Source organism: Carcharodon carcharias, chromosome 6 (genome assembly GCF_017639515.1).
Source record: "Carcharodon carcharias isolate sCarCar2 chromosome 6, sCarCar2.pri, whole genome shotgun sequence".
NCBI lineage: Eukaryota > Metazoa > Chordata > Chondrichthyes > Lamniformes > Lamnidae > Carcharodon > Carcharodon carcharias.
In genome coordinates, this window is record NC_054472.1 from 37,300,489 (window position 1) to 37,320,454 (window position 19,966).

The 19,966-nt window shown below is 43.2% G+C and overlaps 1 protein-coding gene across 1 annotated transcript in view; it reads left to right on the forward strand.

The window, feature by feature from the left end:
* rims2a (regulating synaptic membrane exocytosis 2a) overlaps positions 1-19,966 on the forward strand; it is a 1,407,304-nt gene that overhangs the window by 977,720 nt on the left and 409,618 nt on the right. The window contains 2 exon segments of the mRNA XM_041189340.1: positions 434-564; positions 12,220-12,391. Of these exon segments, the coding sequence (XP_041045274.1) occupies positions 434-564; positions 12,220-12,391 (303 nt within the window).

The window sequence follows — 19,966 nt, forward strand, 5'->3', positions numbered from 1 at the left end:
TGGTCACTTACCAAAATCAGTGAAACTATCAATCCTCTACATGTTAACTACTGGAAAAAGAAATGCATTTTGCGCAATCGAAGGTTTCAGTGTAGTTTTGCCACATATTTTGTTCAGATTTTTGAACCATCATCTTCAAAAAAATGTCTCTTAAAGGATATTACTTGAAGCACACCTAGATTCATTCAATCCATTATAGGGTCCTTTACTTGACAAAATGACACCTAATTTACTGTTCCTATATACGCCAGTGTTTGCATTCTCAGGGTTAATGTAACTTGTGCAGATGAACTGAAATGAATTATAATGATTTCAGATTATGAAGGATTTTAGAGAGTATTTAGAGAGTTTTAAAGGTGTATCCTTAAAAGGAATTCTCTGAGATAGATATCAACAATAGCAGTGATTATATGATGGTATGATCTTCCAACAGATAAAACTCTGGTACGACAAAGTTGGCCACCAGCTTATTGTTACAATACTTGGAGCGAAAGATCTTCCTTTCAGGGAAGAGGGAAGGCCAAGGAATCCCTATGTGAAAATTTACTTTCTTCCTGACCGAAGGTAGGATTCTTTAACTGGCTTTCCACACGAAATTGTTCAGATAAAATATTTGCCACCTGATTTTTTTTTTGTTGCTTCTCGAGAACTTTACCTGATCTATCTGATTAATCTCATACTTTGTTCTTGTCTAGCTTAATTTCTGCAATTCAGAATTCCTGGCTAGACAGCTGGCCTGCTTTTAGTGCCACTCTCTTATTGAACTTCACATGGTTATGGGAATGGTCTCAGATGATTTACACTCTTGCTTAATTATGGTTGCTTCTCTTTGATAATTTATCTGAGATGAACATGTGGAGAAGTGCAGATGTAAACCTGCTATTCCAGAACATTTACATGATTACACTGCCCATTAGGTCAATGGTTTAATTTCTCTGAATTTTGCATGAATTGTTATTTAAAACGGACAATTTAAACTGCAAGTACAGCGAGACAAACTCTGCATCAGCTTATAGAATGTAATTGGCAGAAATATCTTGTAGTGTTTTATATCTGGATATATTTACTCAAATTTGAAGTGCCACCATGAAACAAATTTGTAAGCTAAATGAACAGTAATGATAACTTTACATGATTGTGGTACAGGTTGCTCAAAGCACCTTCCAAAATAAAATGCCAGACCCTGTGTCCTTATTGATTATTTATTGCAAATGCCAAAGATAATTGAATTATACAGTACATATATGAAAAATTAATTCTTACAAATGAGCGACAATTTAATGCACAAAGCCATTAGGGTGTAATTTTCTCTTATTGAATTGTGGATAATGAGGAGACGGTTCCATCCAAACTATGGAAGCTGATCAATAACAATGTTTACAAGTAAGCTCAGGGGTCTACAAAATAATTATCCTTTTATTTATATATCTTGGGAAGCCCCTATTGCTCCCCAGGCCCATGGCTATACATCTTGGATTGTGATCTAATACCAGCGTTTTGGAACTGATTCAATTGTAAACCTCACATACACCTTTTGTGAGGGTAGATTTGATGAATTCACAAACCAGTTCAGAGTCTGGAGTGCATATTGGGAATCAAGTGCACAGCTCAGTGAGCCCTGCAGGATTTACCTTCCATGACATATTTCTGTGAGACAGGGATCATTGTCCTGAAAAGGGTACCTTTGCAGTAGTTTTATAATATTGCAGAAATGATGTTATTAGGTTTTCCACATCATTGTATATTGAATATACCAGGTCAGCCTCAGCTGTGAATCCAAACTTGAGGTGCTTAAAGTCAAATCCCAGTACCTGCATATATAAATGCTCAACCAAGGTAGATAAATGCTGAGTCATATACAGCAGTATGTTGCAAGGTTTTCTTAAGAATATTAATTTAAACATTTTAAGCCCAATTCTGTACCTTTTTTTCAGCTTAGATTCTCATTAGCTTTTGCGCCAATTGATTTAATTTTTATCAGCTCAAGTAACTTTAATGACCTCAACTGATTTCCCAAAAAGAAACCAGCTTTTTGATATGCCAGTAAAGTGAGATGCTACGCAGCACACTATGCACATGAGGCGCTTAAAGTCAAATCCCAGTACCTGTATACACAAATCCTCAGATAGAGGTGACCAGACCTCAGTAGTTCAAGCAAAGGCTTTTATTCTCAAAGGAAGCTGGGATAGTAGACCAATTTATACCATTAAGTTCTGTGAAAATATAATGAAACACAGGGCTGGATTATACCTCTCACTCCAGCATAAATTTTGGGGAGGAGTCTGCGCCTACTTGGCCAGTTTGCTCCACTTTACTTTTTTGGGCCATGGTCCTTTAATTAGTAAGAGGCCGAACGTCCATCTGTCTCCAGGTGGAAGTCCTGCCTCATAAAGGTGCTAGTCAGTCGGATGCCGGCAGCTCTGTGCCACATCAGATTCACTGGTCACTGCCTGTAATGCAGGACGTCCAGGAAGTAGAAGGAGCGTGGATGCCCCCAAACACAGGTAAGTCTGGCATCTCACCAGGCCTGAGTTAGCCCAACAAGCAGGGTGAGGGGACAGGTTGAACAGGGCAGGGTACGGGGTGGTGAGTGGTAGATGCAAGGAGGCAAAACTGTGGAGGGGTTGTAGGGGCCTCCAGTTTGCTTAGAGAGCTTGGGAAGGAGGCACCCCCCCTTTCACTGACCAGCAATCCACAGGGTTAAACCTGCTGGACCATTTGTTGGGTACAGGCTTCTCCTGGTGCCCAATAAATCAGAGTAGCGGTGGGATGAGCTCCTTAACTGGGCATTAATTGGACCATAGGCAGGCAACCTACCAGCCACTTCCTCCACCACCCCAAAAATTGTGACAGGGACAGATGGGTAGGTGACAGTGATGGACATGCTGTCGATGGTACAGAGCTCTGATTTACAAGTCCACCCGCATTCTCTTCTGCCCACATCTGGCCCATGAAATTCTGCCCATAGTGTTGGATATTTCTTCAGAAGTGCTCAGTAAGGGTGATATGTCCTGTTTAAAAAAATATGCATGAAAAGAAGCATGCCAGTTAAGCCTGATTGGCCACACTTACCAAGATACCATCAACCATACTTGCCCTCAATGTTCCATCTAGTTAAGAGAGAGTCAGAGGTAGAGTTGCACTATCTGTTGTTGGGACATCTGAAACTATCATGCAGCTTAGGGCTGACACACCCAGTCACTTTGGTTGGCAGTGCATTCAAGCCAACTTCCATCTCTTCCAAAGAAGTGCTAATGGTTGGAGATGATAAGTGGCATAAGGCATTCTCTGCATAACCACATCATGGAGCATTATCTGAACTTCTGATAGTACCAAACAGGAGGCTGGCTGCTGGGCTGTTCTGTCACCTCCTTCCAGACTCCATTAAACATGTTGCTTTTCCTTTCCTTTCATTTTTACCTGCCTGTAATTTGTTAGCCCACTTCTCCTTCTGCCTTGGCAAAGGCTGCCAATAGATTCTAATGGGGCTTTAACCTTTCTAAGGCCACAGTTTTTGTCCCTATCTATCATTCCCAGCACCCGTGCATCCTACGCCCATGAAAATTTGCACCTTGAGCTGTGAATGATTATAGAAGTAGGTTTACCCAGGAAATTTGAGTGATTAAGCATACCATGCTGACAGGATTTATACCAGTTCTCAACTATTTGCGATGAGACTGGTCTTTGCCATTCATGTGAAATAGATTTATAGTGAATCAGTACCTGTTTTATATGCACCAGATATATTTTACTATTAAAGGTTAATTGGTATGGGGTAAAATGGACTGTCAATTCACACGCACTGTTATCACAGAGCTGGTCGCAAAACAGATCACTCCCTGGTGTGCACCAGGATTAGAATGCAACCCTTGGTGCTTTTTTATTCAAAGCAGAAAGGCCTTCCTCATATCAATGTCAGCCATACTCCTACCCAGGTAAGATCCACCAATTCCTTGACTTGATTGGACAGGTGCTGTCTGCCATTAAAGAGTGCAGAGGTGAAGTGGAACGTTCTTTGTATTATATTACTGCACTCTCAACATATGGGAAGCAACAGCGGAAAAATGTTGACTGGTTCAAGGCTAACATAATGGAACCTATCATTGAAATCAAGCAATTTGCTTTTGTTAATTTCAAGAGATATCCAGGCGAGAAGACTCTGAATGTAGCAAGAACTGATTGAAGTAAAGTCCTACAGATTGCTAGGCACTGTGCCAATGATAACTGGCCATAACCTTGCCAGAATATCCAGATGTCCTGTAACACAGGCAATACTGGGGCATGCATGATGGAATCAAAAAGGCAACAGCAAAGAAAACAGTTCCATTGAAAACAAAAGCAGGGAAGGTCATCAATGCCTGCAATAAACAGCTGGAGAGATGGGTGGAATACTACCTTGAGTTGTACTCCAGGGAGAATATGCTCATTTGAGGAAGCTCTAGACACCATAGAGCTTCTGTCTGTCTGTCTGGAAGACCTGGATGTTGAACCCAAAGTGGAGGAGCCTAGCAAAGCTATTGAATCATTTACCATCTGTAAAGCTCCAGGTGCTGTGGCTATACCACCTAAACTCATCAAGCAGGGGATACCGGCACTTCCTGCAACATCCGCATAAACTTCTCTGTCTCTGGGAGGGATGGGGCAGTGTCTCTGGATATGTATGAAGCAAAGATTGTGACACTGTACAAGAACGAGGGCGACTGTAACGATTGCAACAACTATTGAGGCATCTCCCTGCTGAGCATTGTGGAAAAAATATTTGCCCATGTTGTCTTTGTCAGAATGCAGATCCTGGCTGAACACATCTATCCCTAGGCCCAGTGTGGTTTCAGAACTGGAGGATTTACAGTGGACTTGATCATCTTGGCTTGGCGGCTGGAAGGGAAATGCTGTGAACAAAGGAGTATACTACATACTGCCTTCATTGATCTCACCAGGGCATTCAATCATGTGAGCAGAGCTGGTCTATTTAAGCTGCTGAAGAGAATTGGCTGCCCTCTGAAGCTGCTCAGCATGATTGCTTTTCATGACAACACAATGGGTAAGAACAGCAATGATTGGGCAACGTCTGAACCCTTTGAGCTCCGCAGTGGGGTCAAATAGGGTTTTGTTCTGGCACCTTTGGCATATCCTTTCCTTTGATGATGTCATATGCCTTCAGTTCATCTACAGAGAGTGATTACAAAGATACCTGAACTGACATGACTTAAGTCTTGCCCACTTGATATCCAAACCAAAAGTGCACCAAGTTCTCATCAGAGAGTTGCTCTATGCCGATGATGCCACACTAGCATTCTATACCAAGGAAAACCTGTAAAGAGCATCATGACCAACAGCATCAGGAAGATGAATGTCATGGTCCAGGATGTTGCCATACCGCTTTCTATCAGTATTGGCAATATGATCCTGAAGGTTGTCGATAGCTTCATATATCTAGGCTCCACAACCACTAGCAATCTGTCACTTGAAACTGAAGTCAACACACACTGCAAAAGGTGCAGCTGTTATGTCCAAGCTTATTAAGAGAATGTGGAAAAATAGGAACCTGACCATGAACACTAAACTGCGATTTTACCAAGTGTTATGATTTGGTTAGGGACCAGTGACTTATTATTTAAAGTAGACAAGGTTTGAAATCCCCATTACACACTCAGAGAATAAAGCCACAAGATTTCAGTTTTAAACAAACAAAATAAACTTTACAATACAAAGTCAGAAAAGTAAAATAATCTACAATGTCTATCTTACACTCTAACTTTCAGAAATACCATGAGATAAATATGAATTAACAGCAAACTGTGGTCGAACCACACTGCACATTAAATGGCAGATGCTTGAAGACAGATCCCATGGATTTCACAATATCGCAGAATCTTTACAATGCAGAAGGAGGCCATTCGGCCCATTGAGTCTGCACTGGCTCGCTGAAAGATCATTCCACCTAGTTCCACACCCCTGCCTTATTGCCTTAACCTTGCACATTATTTCTTTTTGGGTAGCAATCCTATTCCGTTTTGAATACCTCGATCAAACCTGCCTCCACCACCCTTTCAAGAAGTTGGTTCCAGACTCCAACCACCCTCTGAGTGACAACATTTTTCCTCACATCACATTTACTCCTTTTACCAATTATTTGTAATCTGTGCCCTCTAGTTCTTGATGCTTTCTTGAGTGGGAACAGTTTCTCACTATTGACCCTGTCCATACTCCTCAGGATCTTGAATACCTCTATCTACTCTCCTCTCAGCCTTCTTTTCCCCAAGGAAGACGGTCCCAACCTCTTCAATCTATCCTCATTGCTACATTTCTTTATCCCGGGAATCATCTGGTGACTCTCCTCTGTACTCTCTTCAATGCTTTCACATCATTCCTCAAATATGGCAGCCAGAACTGGACACAGTACTCCAGATGAGTGTCTTATACAAGATCAACATGACCTCCTTGCTCTTGTACTCAATGCCCCTATTAATAAAACCTAAGATACTATGTTAATGAACTGCTCTCTCAACATGCTCTATCATTTTCAGTGACCTATGTACGTATTCACCAAGACCCCTCTGTTCCTGCACCTCCTTTAGAGGCTCTCCCTTTATTTTATACTACCTCACCATATCTTTCCTGCCAAAACAAATCACTTCATACTTCTCTGCACTGAACTTCACTGCTACTTGTCTGTTCAATCCACCAACATGTCTATGTCCCTTTGAAGTTCAAGACTATCCCCATCACAGTTGACAACATTTCCCATCTTTGTACCGTCTGCAAATTTTGATATCATGTCCTGCCCACCACAGTCTAGATCATTAATATATATCAGGAGCAGCAAGCGTCCCAAGACTGACCCCTGAGGAACTCCACTACAAATCTTCCTCCAATCTGAAAAACAACCATTCATCAGTACTCTCTGTTTCCTGCCACTCAGCCAATTTCTTATCCAACTGCCTTCTTTCCCTTTTATTCCATAACCTAGAATTTTGTTCACAAGCCTGTTGTGTGGCACTGTTTCAAATGCCTTTTGAAAATCCATATACACCACATCAACATAGTTTTTCTTTTCAAGCTTCTCTGTTACTTCCTCAAAAAACTCCAGCAAGTTAGTTAATCATGGTTTTCCCTTAATGAATCCATGCTGGCTTTCCTTAATTATCCTGCACTTATCTAAATGATACTCAGCAATCCACCCAGATGTCAGTGACCACAATGAGTCATTAAACGAGTATCACATTAAAACTCTGTCTTCCTTAATAGGGATTTGAAATCTTCACTTTTGAAGATCTAGCCTCTGAATTCCTTCATAAACACTCTGACTTGGATTAGCTCAATGACTGCTGACCTCCCAATGGTTGAATTTGTCCTCCTGAGACTGCATTCCACAGGATTCACTAAGTTGCATTTCCATTTCTAATTACCAGCACATTTCTGACTCTTCTGCAGACCGCCAGCTTCACTAAATTGGCAGTGCCCCTCTGTTTCTCTAAACTCCAACCTCCTGGCTGCACCGACCTATAAATAGCTCCCAGGGTTTCTTCTGAGCCCTAACCCTCTCCAGCACGAAACCAGTAACCTTTCGCCACCTTCGCAGCTTGCCAGATCTTTTCATGAAGCTTAACTGCACCAAACAACTCTCAGGGATTCCCTGTGAGCTGGAAACCGCGCAAGGTCCAAACTGCAACTAAGTACCCCACCCCACCCCCCTCAGTAAACACACAGCTAAATTGAACCCAGAGAATGTTCTTAAGCTCCATCCATTTCTATGACAACATAGCATTTCATGTTTCCTGGAATACTTTTAAGCTAATTTAGCTCTAATTCAAAATACAAAACAACTCTCTGGACTGCACTTCTTTGCAAGCAGTATAGACATCACCTCTCCAGTTCTCTAGCTAAGTATGCCCGCTTGCTGTTTTATGGCTCCATCTCTTCTATTCTGACTCTATGAAGGAAACATGCGCAATCTTCTGAATTGTCATTTTCTTTTAGGTATTCTGGCAATCTCTAAAGCCCAACATTTTAGTTCCAACAACAATCTTCCTGGAACTAAACATTACCTCTAAAATATTAGTATGAACCATGAATTCGATATTTGTCACACAAGCCTGCATCCTCAGTGCACACGTCTATAGTAGTGATGCCTGGAGAACATATGTTGAGCAGGAAAAAAGACTGAACACTTTCCACCACCTCTTGACAGGACAAGATCATTAATTCAGAGATCTGGCTTGTGCTAATTCCATCAGCATACACTCATTACTAAACTAATGATGTTTGCGCTGGCTCAGCCAGGTTCATCAGGTGGGTGGCAGTCATGTACCCAAAGATCTTCTGTATGGTGAACTGAATCAATCTGCTGGACATCCATAACTCCACTACAAGGATACCTACAAGCGAGAATATGGGAAAAATTTTCCCCCTGTTAGGGGGGAGGTGTGGGAGCGGGTGTGGGCGGGCATGCCTCCAATCAGCGCCCCCGTTTAGGGGCGCTCCGCCATTTTACATGGGCGGGCCAATTAAGGCCCGCCTGGCGTGACGTCCACCAGGAAGCGCTATGCGCTCACTGTGCGGGCAGGGGTGATTCCCTCTGCCAGGAGCGCGCTCTTTCACGCGTGTGTGCGAAAGAGCGCTTAGATCTCCCTGAGGCTAAGTGCTGCCTCAGGGAGATCGGCTCGATATTAAAATTTTTAATACAAATGATAAAAAAAATTTCCCTGACATGTCCCCTCATGTGACACTGTCACATGAGTTGGGACATGTCCATAACTTTTATTGGAAGATTTGATAAAAATTTAATTACGCTCATGAAACCTCATCCTGCCCGTGGATGAGGATTCATGCTTTTTCCGAACCTGCCAGGGCTCCCGGCCTGCCCGCCAATTTTAAGATTGGACGGGCTGGTCCATTAATGACCTTAATTAATTGCCTCAATAGGCCGTTGACAGGTCGGCGGGCACGCAGTTGACTTGGCTGCACCCCCGGCAACCTGAAAACGGAAATGACGCGGGGTGACATCAGGAGTTCCACCCGACATCATCCCGCATCATTTTACACGTTGGCGAGCAGGCCCCACCCCCGCTTGCCAACCAGAAGATCCTGCCCATAAAGATGGCAGGCATTGACACAGACAACTGGGAGACAGTCGTGACCTCTGGAAGCGGACTGTTTGGAGGAGCATTGGACGAGCGTGCAAAAACGAAAAGCTCAGCTGGCCAAGAAGAGAGCCCAGAGAAAACAGAGGCCTGTGAATCCTGCACCTTCTCAGCAGATTGCCTTCATCTGTGGCAAATGTGGCAGATACTGGCATGCCAGAGATTGGGCTTCTGGGTCACACAAGATACTGTTTGACACAGAGTCGACCACCAAGACGCAACCTGTAGCAGAAGGATCTGGCACTTAAAGGATTAACATGAGACTGAATACAGTACCACCCACACGGTGATATAAGAAGGCACATGACCTAGAGCTGGAGTCAGTCTAGAGATGAGTAGCAATGTGTAAGGACCTAGTATGGAGTCCTCTTGATACCTACTATGAATATGTACATAGTTCAGTATTATTGATAAAGACTTGCTTGTAACGTATACAAGACTACTTCATGGTGTCCAGGCAGTATCCTTCAAGTGTAGCGACAACAGAATATATCATGGTAACAATAGTAGAGTTAATCACAACGCATCATCTTACAAGACAGAAGGCTGTTAAAGCCAAAGTCAGTCGGTTTACTTCTGAGCCTATTTTGCACTAATGCTGGAGAGAATTTCATCTCTTTTAGATCTGACTTGCACCAGTAAATAAAAATTAGCCTCAGGGTGTGATTAAGAGACAGGTAGCTGTTTAAGCAATTGGTAATACCCTCATTATTATTAACATATATGAAATTGTTCTAGATTCCTAATCTTTCCTTAATAGCTAAAGAAACAACAACCCTCAATTTCGCATTGTTGGCTGTAGAACCTCTCTAATATAGTGAAGCTGTCATTAACAACAGGAAACATTAATTATTTATTAAACTGACACTAAAAATTCATTAGGATGCATCATGATAATGACTCTCCTGATGGATGGACAGGTAATGGCAGCAAGCAGCTGAGTCATATGGATCAGAAACATTCCAGGCTTGATCACTGGTCTGTACTGAGTTAACTGAATGGGCCGAATCTTTGGCTCAGCGAGCAGGGGCAGGGCCCACTCGCTGGGGCGTAAAATGATGCACGGTGATGTCAGGCGTGCTTCCCGACATCACCACACATCATTCAGATTTTCAGTTCAGCGGATGGGCACCCGCTGAACTGTCAAAGGCCCATTAAGGCCAGTTAACTATCAATTAAAACAATAAACTGAGCTGCCCGTCCAAACTTAAGGTTGGCGGGCAGGCAAAGAGCCCAGGCGGCCTTCGCATTTTTCATGGAATCTCATCCATGAGCGGGATGAGGTTTCATGAAGGTTTCTAAAGGTTTGAAAAAATGTTTAATAAAGTGAATAGACATGTCCCAGCTCATGTGACAGTTTCATATAAGGGGACAGGTCTTAAAAGTTTTTTTCCTTCATTAAAAATTTTGGAACTTAAACTAATCTCCCTGAGGCAGCTGCACACAGGGAGTGCTCAGCATTTCCGGGAGTACGTCATGTCGGGTGGGCCTTAATTGGCCCGCCCACGTAAAACAGCGGTGCCCAGCCGATCACGGGCAGCGATCAGCTGCAAGCAAGCCCGCACCCGCTTCTGCCCCCGCCCAACCCCTCCGACAGGGAGAAAATTCTCCCCAATGGATACTGAGTAGCCGTCAGAGTGCCATTTAGTTTCAATGCACCTGAGTTAATGAAGGGCAGATTGACCTGTGTTCTTTGTTGATTGCTGTCTAGCAGCGCTATATACTAGGTGAAACAAGATAATATTTAGTTGGTATCTTCCCACAGTCAAATAATCTACCAACATTATTTTTCTAAATTCAAAGTAGGAATATGGCTACTTGTTTGGGGTATTGTAATGTGTAAAGCAGACATGTGCATCATGGACATAAGCAAAACTCCCTGGATTTAAAAAAATATTCAGAAGATACTGTGGAGTGAAATGTAGCATGTATTAAAAAATCATATGCCTGTGTCCACTTGCTGTCAACTTTTAATCTATAACTTCCTAGGTCCGTATTAATAATGGAAATTGCCTATGTAAACTTGTCACATTGTAATTACGCATTCGTGGAGGCATGACAAGCTTACTAATGAAGTTTCTATTATAAGTGTGGACTTAGCCTTGTATAATGTAAATATACATTCCATCATATTTTTAGGACATTAAAATTGGTACTGAGTTACACGGGTGTACCTTGTTCCAATTATCCTCTGATCTCCATCTAACCCTACTTCAACTGAAAATTACATTTAGCACAAGGTTTTCCCTGCAGACTTCAGGACCCTGCCATCAGACTTAAATAGGGGTCAGAAATCTGCAAAGTGGAGAAAAGTCACTCACCTGTGATTTCCCACCTATTGGCCAATTAGCGGCTAGAGGGCAGTCTTGCTGCCCAATTAAGGACAGTGGGGGATCTCTCAAAACAGCAGCAAAATGCCCTTGCAGGTAAGAGAGGGAGCAAGTCCCCCCAAGATGGAGCACTCTCTTTTTTAAACTTCTTTAAATTTAAATTTATAGTAATAAGAGCCCTTTGTAACCAGGCCATCATTGGCAGGGAGAAGGGGATCTCCTCCACAGGGCAGCCTGTGGCTGCACTGAAGTCAGTTGGACAGGAACATCCTAGTCAGCTTCCAACAAATGGTCTTAATTGACCTTCAATTAGTTTAATCTGCTACCCGATTATTGTGGGTGGGTAGCACCCTCTCCACCCACTCCCCACTGCGCCTTTCCTCATCCTGACTGTAGGAAAATGGCCCATGGGCAGAATGGAGCCAGGGAACTGACATGACAGTTGGTGGTGTGAAGTTCCATGCCCATTAACCTCTGCGCCACCCCCATCAGGGCCTAAAAATTCAGCCTTGACGGACTGTATAAGGAATAAGGGAAACTCTGAAATGGAGCATCCACTGAGCTCATCTTGTATGCTTCCTGATAGCCCGTGAAGGATCACATTGGTGTATGCCTAGTACGAGGCCATGTCTTTTGCCCTCACAGCGACATCCACACCATCAAAAATTAATGAATAAGTATCCTCTTAATATATGTTTAGAAGCTCTGCTTACAGTTCTAATTTCTGTCCTATGATTGTTTGCCAGTGACAAAAGCAAACGAAGAACAAAAACAGTGAAGAAAACACTTGAGCCCAAGTGGAACCAGACATTCATTTATTCTCCAGTTCATCGGAGAGAATTTCGAGAACGGATGTTAGAAATCACACTGTGGGACCAAGCTCGAGTTCGAGAGGAAGAGAGTGAATTTTTAGGAGAGGTAACAATATTTAAAAGAAAAGTTTCTGTTAAAAGAAAAGTTACATTGGCCCAATTTTGTTGTAATAGTAACAGCAAGGCTAACAATATTACCATTATTATGGGGTAACAACTCCGGGAATATGCACATCCGTAGTTAGATACAGATGTATCAAACCAAAGCTTGCTGTTAGATATGATGTGCTCCTCCACAGAGTGTGGTGTTGAACTTCTTGCCAATAGACTTAGTATTGAAATGAATGAATGCAGCAATGTGAACCTTCTGTACCTGGCCACTGGTTACACGCTAAAATGATAGAAAATGTTAGAGCTGGCGTATTCAGGAGTAAGTGGCCTTTTAAACAGGCCTAGAGTGTCCCAAGTGATGATTTTCTGAACAAGCTCTCTGGCTCTGAAAAGTTAATTTTTTAAATATGCAAACTCATTACCTCAAAAGAAAATCAGTGTTGATGATTCAACAAATTTTTCTTACACTTTTTGTATTTATTTCATCTCCCTCCCTTAACCCCATCTGTACATCTCAGTCTTTATTTCACTTGTTCTGCATCATTTAAATTTAATTCATTTTTCCTGTTTTATACTTCCTAGTTTGGACTCTGTGGCTGGAATTTTTCAGTCCCTGATGCCAGTGGGGTCTTGCGGCCATGCCGATGTGAAAGGACATTTCAATGGCTTGCCAGCCCCACCATGGGGGTGCCTGGAAGATTCTGGCCTGTGTGTCTTTGTGATGATTGTTCAGTCTGATTGGTTGAAGAACCTTTTCGTTGCTTGCTTTCTTTACTCACACACATCGGAGAGCCCCTATAGTGGGGATTGTGTTGGAACTGATGCTGTGTTAGAGCAAGTCTCCACTTGAAAGTTAGTTAAAACTTAGTAGGCAGTTGTCATTGAGGGGAGCAGCAGGCCCCATTCTTTTGCCACAGACCACAAAATCTGGGCCATTATTCTTGTGAAATCTTCACCTACACAGGGTAGCATTTTAGTTTTCAATATTGACTATTCCACTGGCAATTAATAGTCAGAAAAATGTTCCTCTCACCTTGGCAGACTTCCCTCAACTCATTGCAATAGGTGTGTATTTTAACAAGAGCACAGAAATGATATTATGGTTTCCAGTACTCACTAGCAACCTAAAATTCTGAAGGAAATTGTGATATGGCCATACTGGCCTGCGTCTGTGATGTTGTGATGTATGCTCCTGATAAGCAAGGCTTTTGCGCATTTGCAATTATCGGCCCTTGTTATGTACATTTCAAATAATAGTTAGATCATGACATTGTTTTGCTGTATTTTGCCTTTTGTTTAAATGATAGTACCAATGCTTTTTTTTGCTTCTTAAAGGCTACAGGTTAATATTAATGTTACTTGCTGTTAATCTTGGAGTTTCTGTTAAAATAATATGGAACAGTCAGAATCCAACTCAAACTGAATCACTCTTGCTCCAGTCAATCTGCTTTTCTGCCATAAATGAAAACCAGTTAGATTTCGAGGACATGGAAAAAGTCACACAACATATTTCTTGCAGGTACAATGTTATTCATGGGAGTCATGTTATGAAGCTGAAAATAGTAATAGTTTGCTTCTTAAGAATCATTCTTTCATGGGCTGTTGGTGTTGCTAACACATTTGTTGCTTATCCCGAATTGTCCTTGAGAAAATGATAGTGAGCTGCCTCTTAAACCGCCGTAGCCCATCTGTTGTAGGTACAACTACAAGAAGTGTGTTCCTGGATTTTTAACCAGCAGCAGTAAAGGAACGGCGATATGGTACCAAGTCAGGATGATGTGTGGCTTGGAGAGGAACTTGCAGTTAGTGGTATTCCCATGTTTCTGCTGTTCTTATTCTTCTAGGCAATAGAGGCCATTGGTTTGGAAGGTGCTGTCAAAGAAGCTTTGCTGAGTTGCTGCAGTGCACTTTATAGATGGTACACACTGATGCTACTGTGTGTCAGTGGTGGAAGAAGTGAATGTTTAAGGTGGTGAATGGAGTACCAATCAGTGGGCTTCTTTATCCTGGATGGTATCAAGATTCTTGAATGCTGTAAAGCTGCACCCATCCAGGCAAGTGTATTCCATCACACTCCTGATTTGCATCTTGTAAATGGTGGATAGGCTTTGGGGAGCCATGAGGTGAGTTACTTACTGCAGAATACCCAGCCTCTGACCAGCTCTTGTTGCCGCACTATTTATATGGCTAACTCAGTTAAGTTTCTAGTCAATGGTAACCTTTTCTCCCCCCCCCCCCACCAAAGAAGTTGATGATGAGGGATTCAGCGATGGTAATGCCATTGAATGTCAAGGAGTGATGGTTATATTCTGTCTTGTTCGAGATGGTCATTGCCTGGTGTGAATGTTATTTGCCACTTAGCAGCCCAAACCTGAATGTTGTCCACGTCTTGCTGCATATGGAAATGGACTGCTTCAATATTTGAGGAGTTGGGAATAACACTGAATATTGTGCAATCATCAGTGAGCATCCCCACATCTGACATTATGATGGAGGGAACATCATTGATGATGCAGCTGAAGATGATTGGACCTAGAACACTACCCTGAGGAACTCCTGTAATGAAGTGCTGGGGGTGAGAAGGTTGGCCTCCATCAACCCCAACCATCTTCCTATATGCTTGGTCTGACTCCAACCAGGTTTCCCCCTGATTCCCGTTGACTCCAGTTTTGCTAGAGCTCCTTGATTTGGTCAAATGCTGCTTTGATGTTAAGGGCAGTCATTTTCACCTCAGTTCAACTCTTTTGTCCATGTTTGAACCAAGGCTATAATAAGGTCAGGAGTCGAGTGTACCTGGCAGAACCTGAACTGAGCATCGGTAAGCAGGTTCTTGCTGTGTAAGTGCTGCTTGGTGGTACTGTTGATGACAACGTCCATCACTTTGCTGTTTCAAACTGGCAGAAAAAATGCATTATATCTGACGCAAATTGCTGTATGTCCTGGGAAAAAGGAACATAGATACAGGAATAGGCCATTCAGTTTCTTGAGTCTGCTGCATTGTTCAGTTAGATCATGGCTAATCTGCAGTTAGCAGGGAAACAGGTACAAGAATTTTTGAAGTGACAGCTGGTGTGCAAGGGTCAGTGCTGGGTGTTTCCTTGACTGTTGTCTTTTTCCACAGGGTTTATGGTTTTTGCAGTAATTGAATGTTGGGGTGGGTGGTAAGGGTTTGGTAGCTCGAAGTTCTGGTGGATCAGTGGCTTTTATTGGCAGATTTTTTTTTTTCAAATTTCTTTCATGATGGGGGGCTCAGCCAACATTGTAGAGTTTTCTTTGGGTTGTTTGGGAAAGAATGCCTCTGGCGCTTTTGTGAAACAAAATATATAGAGAGTGGCAACCATATAGATTGGAAAGATTTTTTTTATTACTTCAGATTGCTGCAGGCTATAGAGGACAATAGGACAAAGTGTTAAGGACAGTACTGAATAACTATTTAGAAAACTAATAAAGACTTTCATTTATATTAAACCTTTTGTGTCTTAATACACCTCAAAGACAAATACTTTTGAAATGTAGGGCAGCATTTTTCGGTTGACAAGTTTCCCCAGTCTGGAATACATCCCTGCTGACCACATCAGCCCCACAGCCATTTGACGCTCACTCTGGCGGAAGCCCTGCCTCAGAGAGTTGCCAGCCAGCTCTGTGGTCCCAGAAATGCAGTGGCCAGGACTGGAATTACAAGTGGTTCTCAGGTTCTAATTCCCAAGTCCAGGACCAGTTAAGTGCAGGGTTCTTATGGCGAGGAGCGAAAGTAAGGCCTGGGGCTGGGGTTGAGGGGTGGGGAGGGAAGGCATGCGGACTGGTGGGGAGTAGGTGTCTTGATGGAGAGGCTGTGGGGGATGAGGAGAGGCTGCACGACTGCTGGCGAAGAAATTGGGGTGGGCGCCCGATGTGGAAGGGGGCTCTGTGAGGGAGGCATTCCCCACCCTTCCTGCTGGAGGCCTGAGTAGGGTAACCAACTGGGTTTCCCTCCTGCTCCTGAACTCCTCCCATCAGCCACAAAATTGGACAATAATTACCCACTTAAGGGCCTCAAGTGGGGCGAGAGCAGGAAGGCCGCCCTATTTCTTGCCTGCCCCATGTAAAGTTGTTGACAGGTCAGGCCAGCTGGAAGGCCACCAGGAGAATTTCAGGCCCCCCACCTCCCCAACCACCTGCCTCCAAACTCAGCAGAGGGAGACCATAAATTTCTGCCCTTTGTCATTGATGTAATGTAGGAGAAGTGAAAGCAAGATCCCACAGATAGAAATGATAATCTTTTTTTTAGTGATATTGGTTGTGGGATAAATAATGTGATGAACTTTTCTGCTCCTCTTCCATGTAGTGCAATAGAATCTTTTCTATCTACTAGAGAAGGCCATTTGAGAAGTTCTCAGTTTAATATTTCCTCTGAAAGACTGGAAGAGCTTGTTGGCCGGAAGAGGATCGGGGAGAATCAGCTGAATTTAAAGCACTTCTCTTTCCCTGTGAGAACATCACCTTTTTACTCCCTTTCCTGGTGGCAGCCGATCAGCGACTGCTAGCCGAGAAAAACAACTATCATAGTCTGCAGTCAGGGATGATTGGAGATGGTCAGTGGCAACTGGAAATCATTGTGGGCTTACTGAGGGAAGTGAGACAAGAAATCAGGAGGGAGGGAGACATCGCAAGCTAAGAATTGTGGGATTTGATGACTGGGTGGGGGGGTCACCCGATCACACAGAACATTTACTTGAGGGCCGGGGGGGTGTAAGATACCAGCTCCTTCTGGCCCGCAAGCAGTGCTATAAAAAGCATTTACCTGCTGGATCTAGCTGCTTCTGTCTCCCTCTAGCTCTGAGTTCCCCCAAGCTGCGGCAAACATGGCTGGCCTGTGTTAAATTTGAATAGCTGCCAAAATCACAGGAATGGAATTGGAATCTCATGAATATATTATGATGATGAACCTAGTTTACTAGGTTACTTGGGTGCTTTGAAACTGCCATGCATAAGATGGAAGCTGTCCATGGTTTGGGGTTGAGTTTCATACATCTGTAAATTCAACACCCCACCACGACTGCACCCCACCCAATTTTGGGGTAGAATAAGCTCACACCCTTGCAAGGTTCCTACAGATTAGAGTTAAATTTTTCTCCTTTCAAGCACAGGCTGTTTCTCTGGTTCTGCTGATATGGACAAAATGAAACAGCTTGTCTTGGTTTGCATTCTCTAGTCCCTTTAGAATCCTAAAAACAGCAATCATTATCGCCTCTCAAACTTCTCTTTCCTAGTGAGAACATGCTCATTTTACATGAGCACTTATCATCATCTAATCTCTGCATTTCCTCAATCATCCTGATTGTTCTCTTTTCAGTAGTTACAATATTCTTTTTGTACTGCGGTGATCGGAACTCAATAGAGCATTCTAAAAGTGTGGTTGCACCAATGCTTTACAATTCCTCATTATTCTAGTTCAATATTAACCTTTTGGTTCATATTCACACCTGATTTGCTCCACTCATTGGGCAGAATTTTGCCGTCGGCGAGCAAGGAACGGAGCCCGCTCGCCAACATGTAAAATAACGTGGGATGACATCAGGCAGAACCCTCAACGTTATCCCGCCCCATTTAATTTTTCAGGAAGACGGGGGCACAGCAAAATTAGCTGTGGGCCCGCCAACCTGTCAATGGCCAATTGAGGCCATTGACAGAGTCATTTAAACAATTATAGGACCTGCCCGTCCAACCTTAAGATTGGCAGACAGGCCAGGAGCCCCGGCGGCAAATAGAGAAAACATGAAACCTCATCCAGTGGCAGGATGAGGTGTCATGCAGGGTTTTAAAAATTTTAATAAAGTTATGTAAATTATGAACATTGTCACATGAGGGGGACATATTAGGGAATTTTTTTTCTTCTATTTTTAATATTTTTCAACATCGAAGTGATCTCCCTGAGGCAGCACTTAGCCTCAGGGAGATGTGTGCTCTTTCGCTTTTGGGGAATCCCCCCGCCCCCACAGGAAGCGCCTTGCCACCGGGCATCACGCCCGGTCATGGTCACAAACTGATGGATAAAGATTTCAAGAATAATTGCTGCCTTAACTTTAATAAATTAAGCTTTTTCTGCCTCTCATAATGATTTTTATCTTCAAAGCACTATGGTTTTTTATATTCCTAAATCATTCAGATACTGTCCAATCAGGAGCACACTCGCTAGCCTTAACCAATGTATTTCTGTTTTTCTATTTTTCGCAAGAATGGGCAATGCACCCATTGTTACCTTGGTTTTACTTTGGAGTTGCTTTTGAATCAATAATTAATTTATTGATGGGTTTATATGGATATAAATATATGAATTTATGGAATGAAAATCATCATGCTCTGCTATATCTAAACCTAGTGTAAAATGAGTGTAGAATTCCTGTTCCTAGCAGGCTCATACTACAGCAAAACATTGGTACAGTAGTGTGTGCTGTTTCTGGGAAGGGTTGAGGTATCGTGTTGGACAGTGTAAGGGATATTTACTGTGCCCCTGCCACTGTTTGATGTTCATACTGACTACCAGAAATCAGAAATTGTTCTGTTCCTACTTGATGTTGTTTGGCCTGATTTACAGAATGTTTCTCCCTTTGAAAATGCAGTAAATAATATTCATATTTATGACATAATTTATGAAGGTAACAAAGATGTTAGAACACTACTCTGAGCTAGGTGTCTCCAAGTTGAGAATGCCTTGGGAAGAACTTCCTCCCTCCACCAATTTATCAGCCAACATAGTTCTGTAGCACATGTGAAAGTGTGCTGAAGGCACTGTTGGGGCTTGATTTTCAGGCCAGGGGCAGGAACAGAGGCAACTTGGGGTCAAAAATGAGGGTGCCCCTGCAATCCTGCCCGATTCCTGATTAGACCCAAGAAGGTGGTTAAGGTGCTCTTAAAGAGCTCTTAATGGGGGATGTTAAGATTTTTGCAGGGCCCCACAGGCTGCATGTGCTGCCTGGTGCAGGCCAGGTGAAGAAAGGCAGATGCACAGTGGGGAGCCAGTCATGCCTGCTGCAGTGAATTAGCTCAGACTCATAAAAGGGTGAACTCGCAGAGGAAGATTTGGTTATTGACAAACAGATGCTATGCGTGCAGCAGGGAGAGTGGGCAGTAAGCACCTGGGCAGTGCAAGGGGTCATCATCCTCCAACACAGTTGGGCAACCACCTGAGCACAGGAAAGGCAGTAGCTGGAAGCGGGGCCATGACTCTCAGAATTTGGGCCCAGTGGCAATGAGGGGCAACACCCTGTGAAGGAAGGGAAGAACCCTAGTGTCAAGAGTGAAGAGGAGAGGAACAAGGACAGGAAGGAGCCGGAGGCCAAACCTTCAATGCAGGATCTACTGGTAAAGCCAGAGCTACTTGGAGATGACCGAGAACCAGTGTTGCAGGGGACTGTGACTCTCCAGCCAGATGGTTACAGACATTTGCACCCTTGTTGCTGAAGACCTCACACCTCACAGCATTGTCTGCCAGGCCCTGCCAGTTGTCATCAAAGTCACTGTGGCCTTGAACGTTTTCATTTCTAGCTCCTTCCAAGGATCAGCTGCAGACCTTGGTGGCATCTAGCAAATG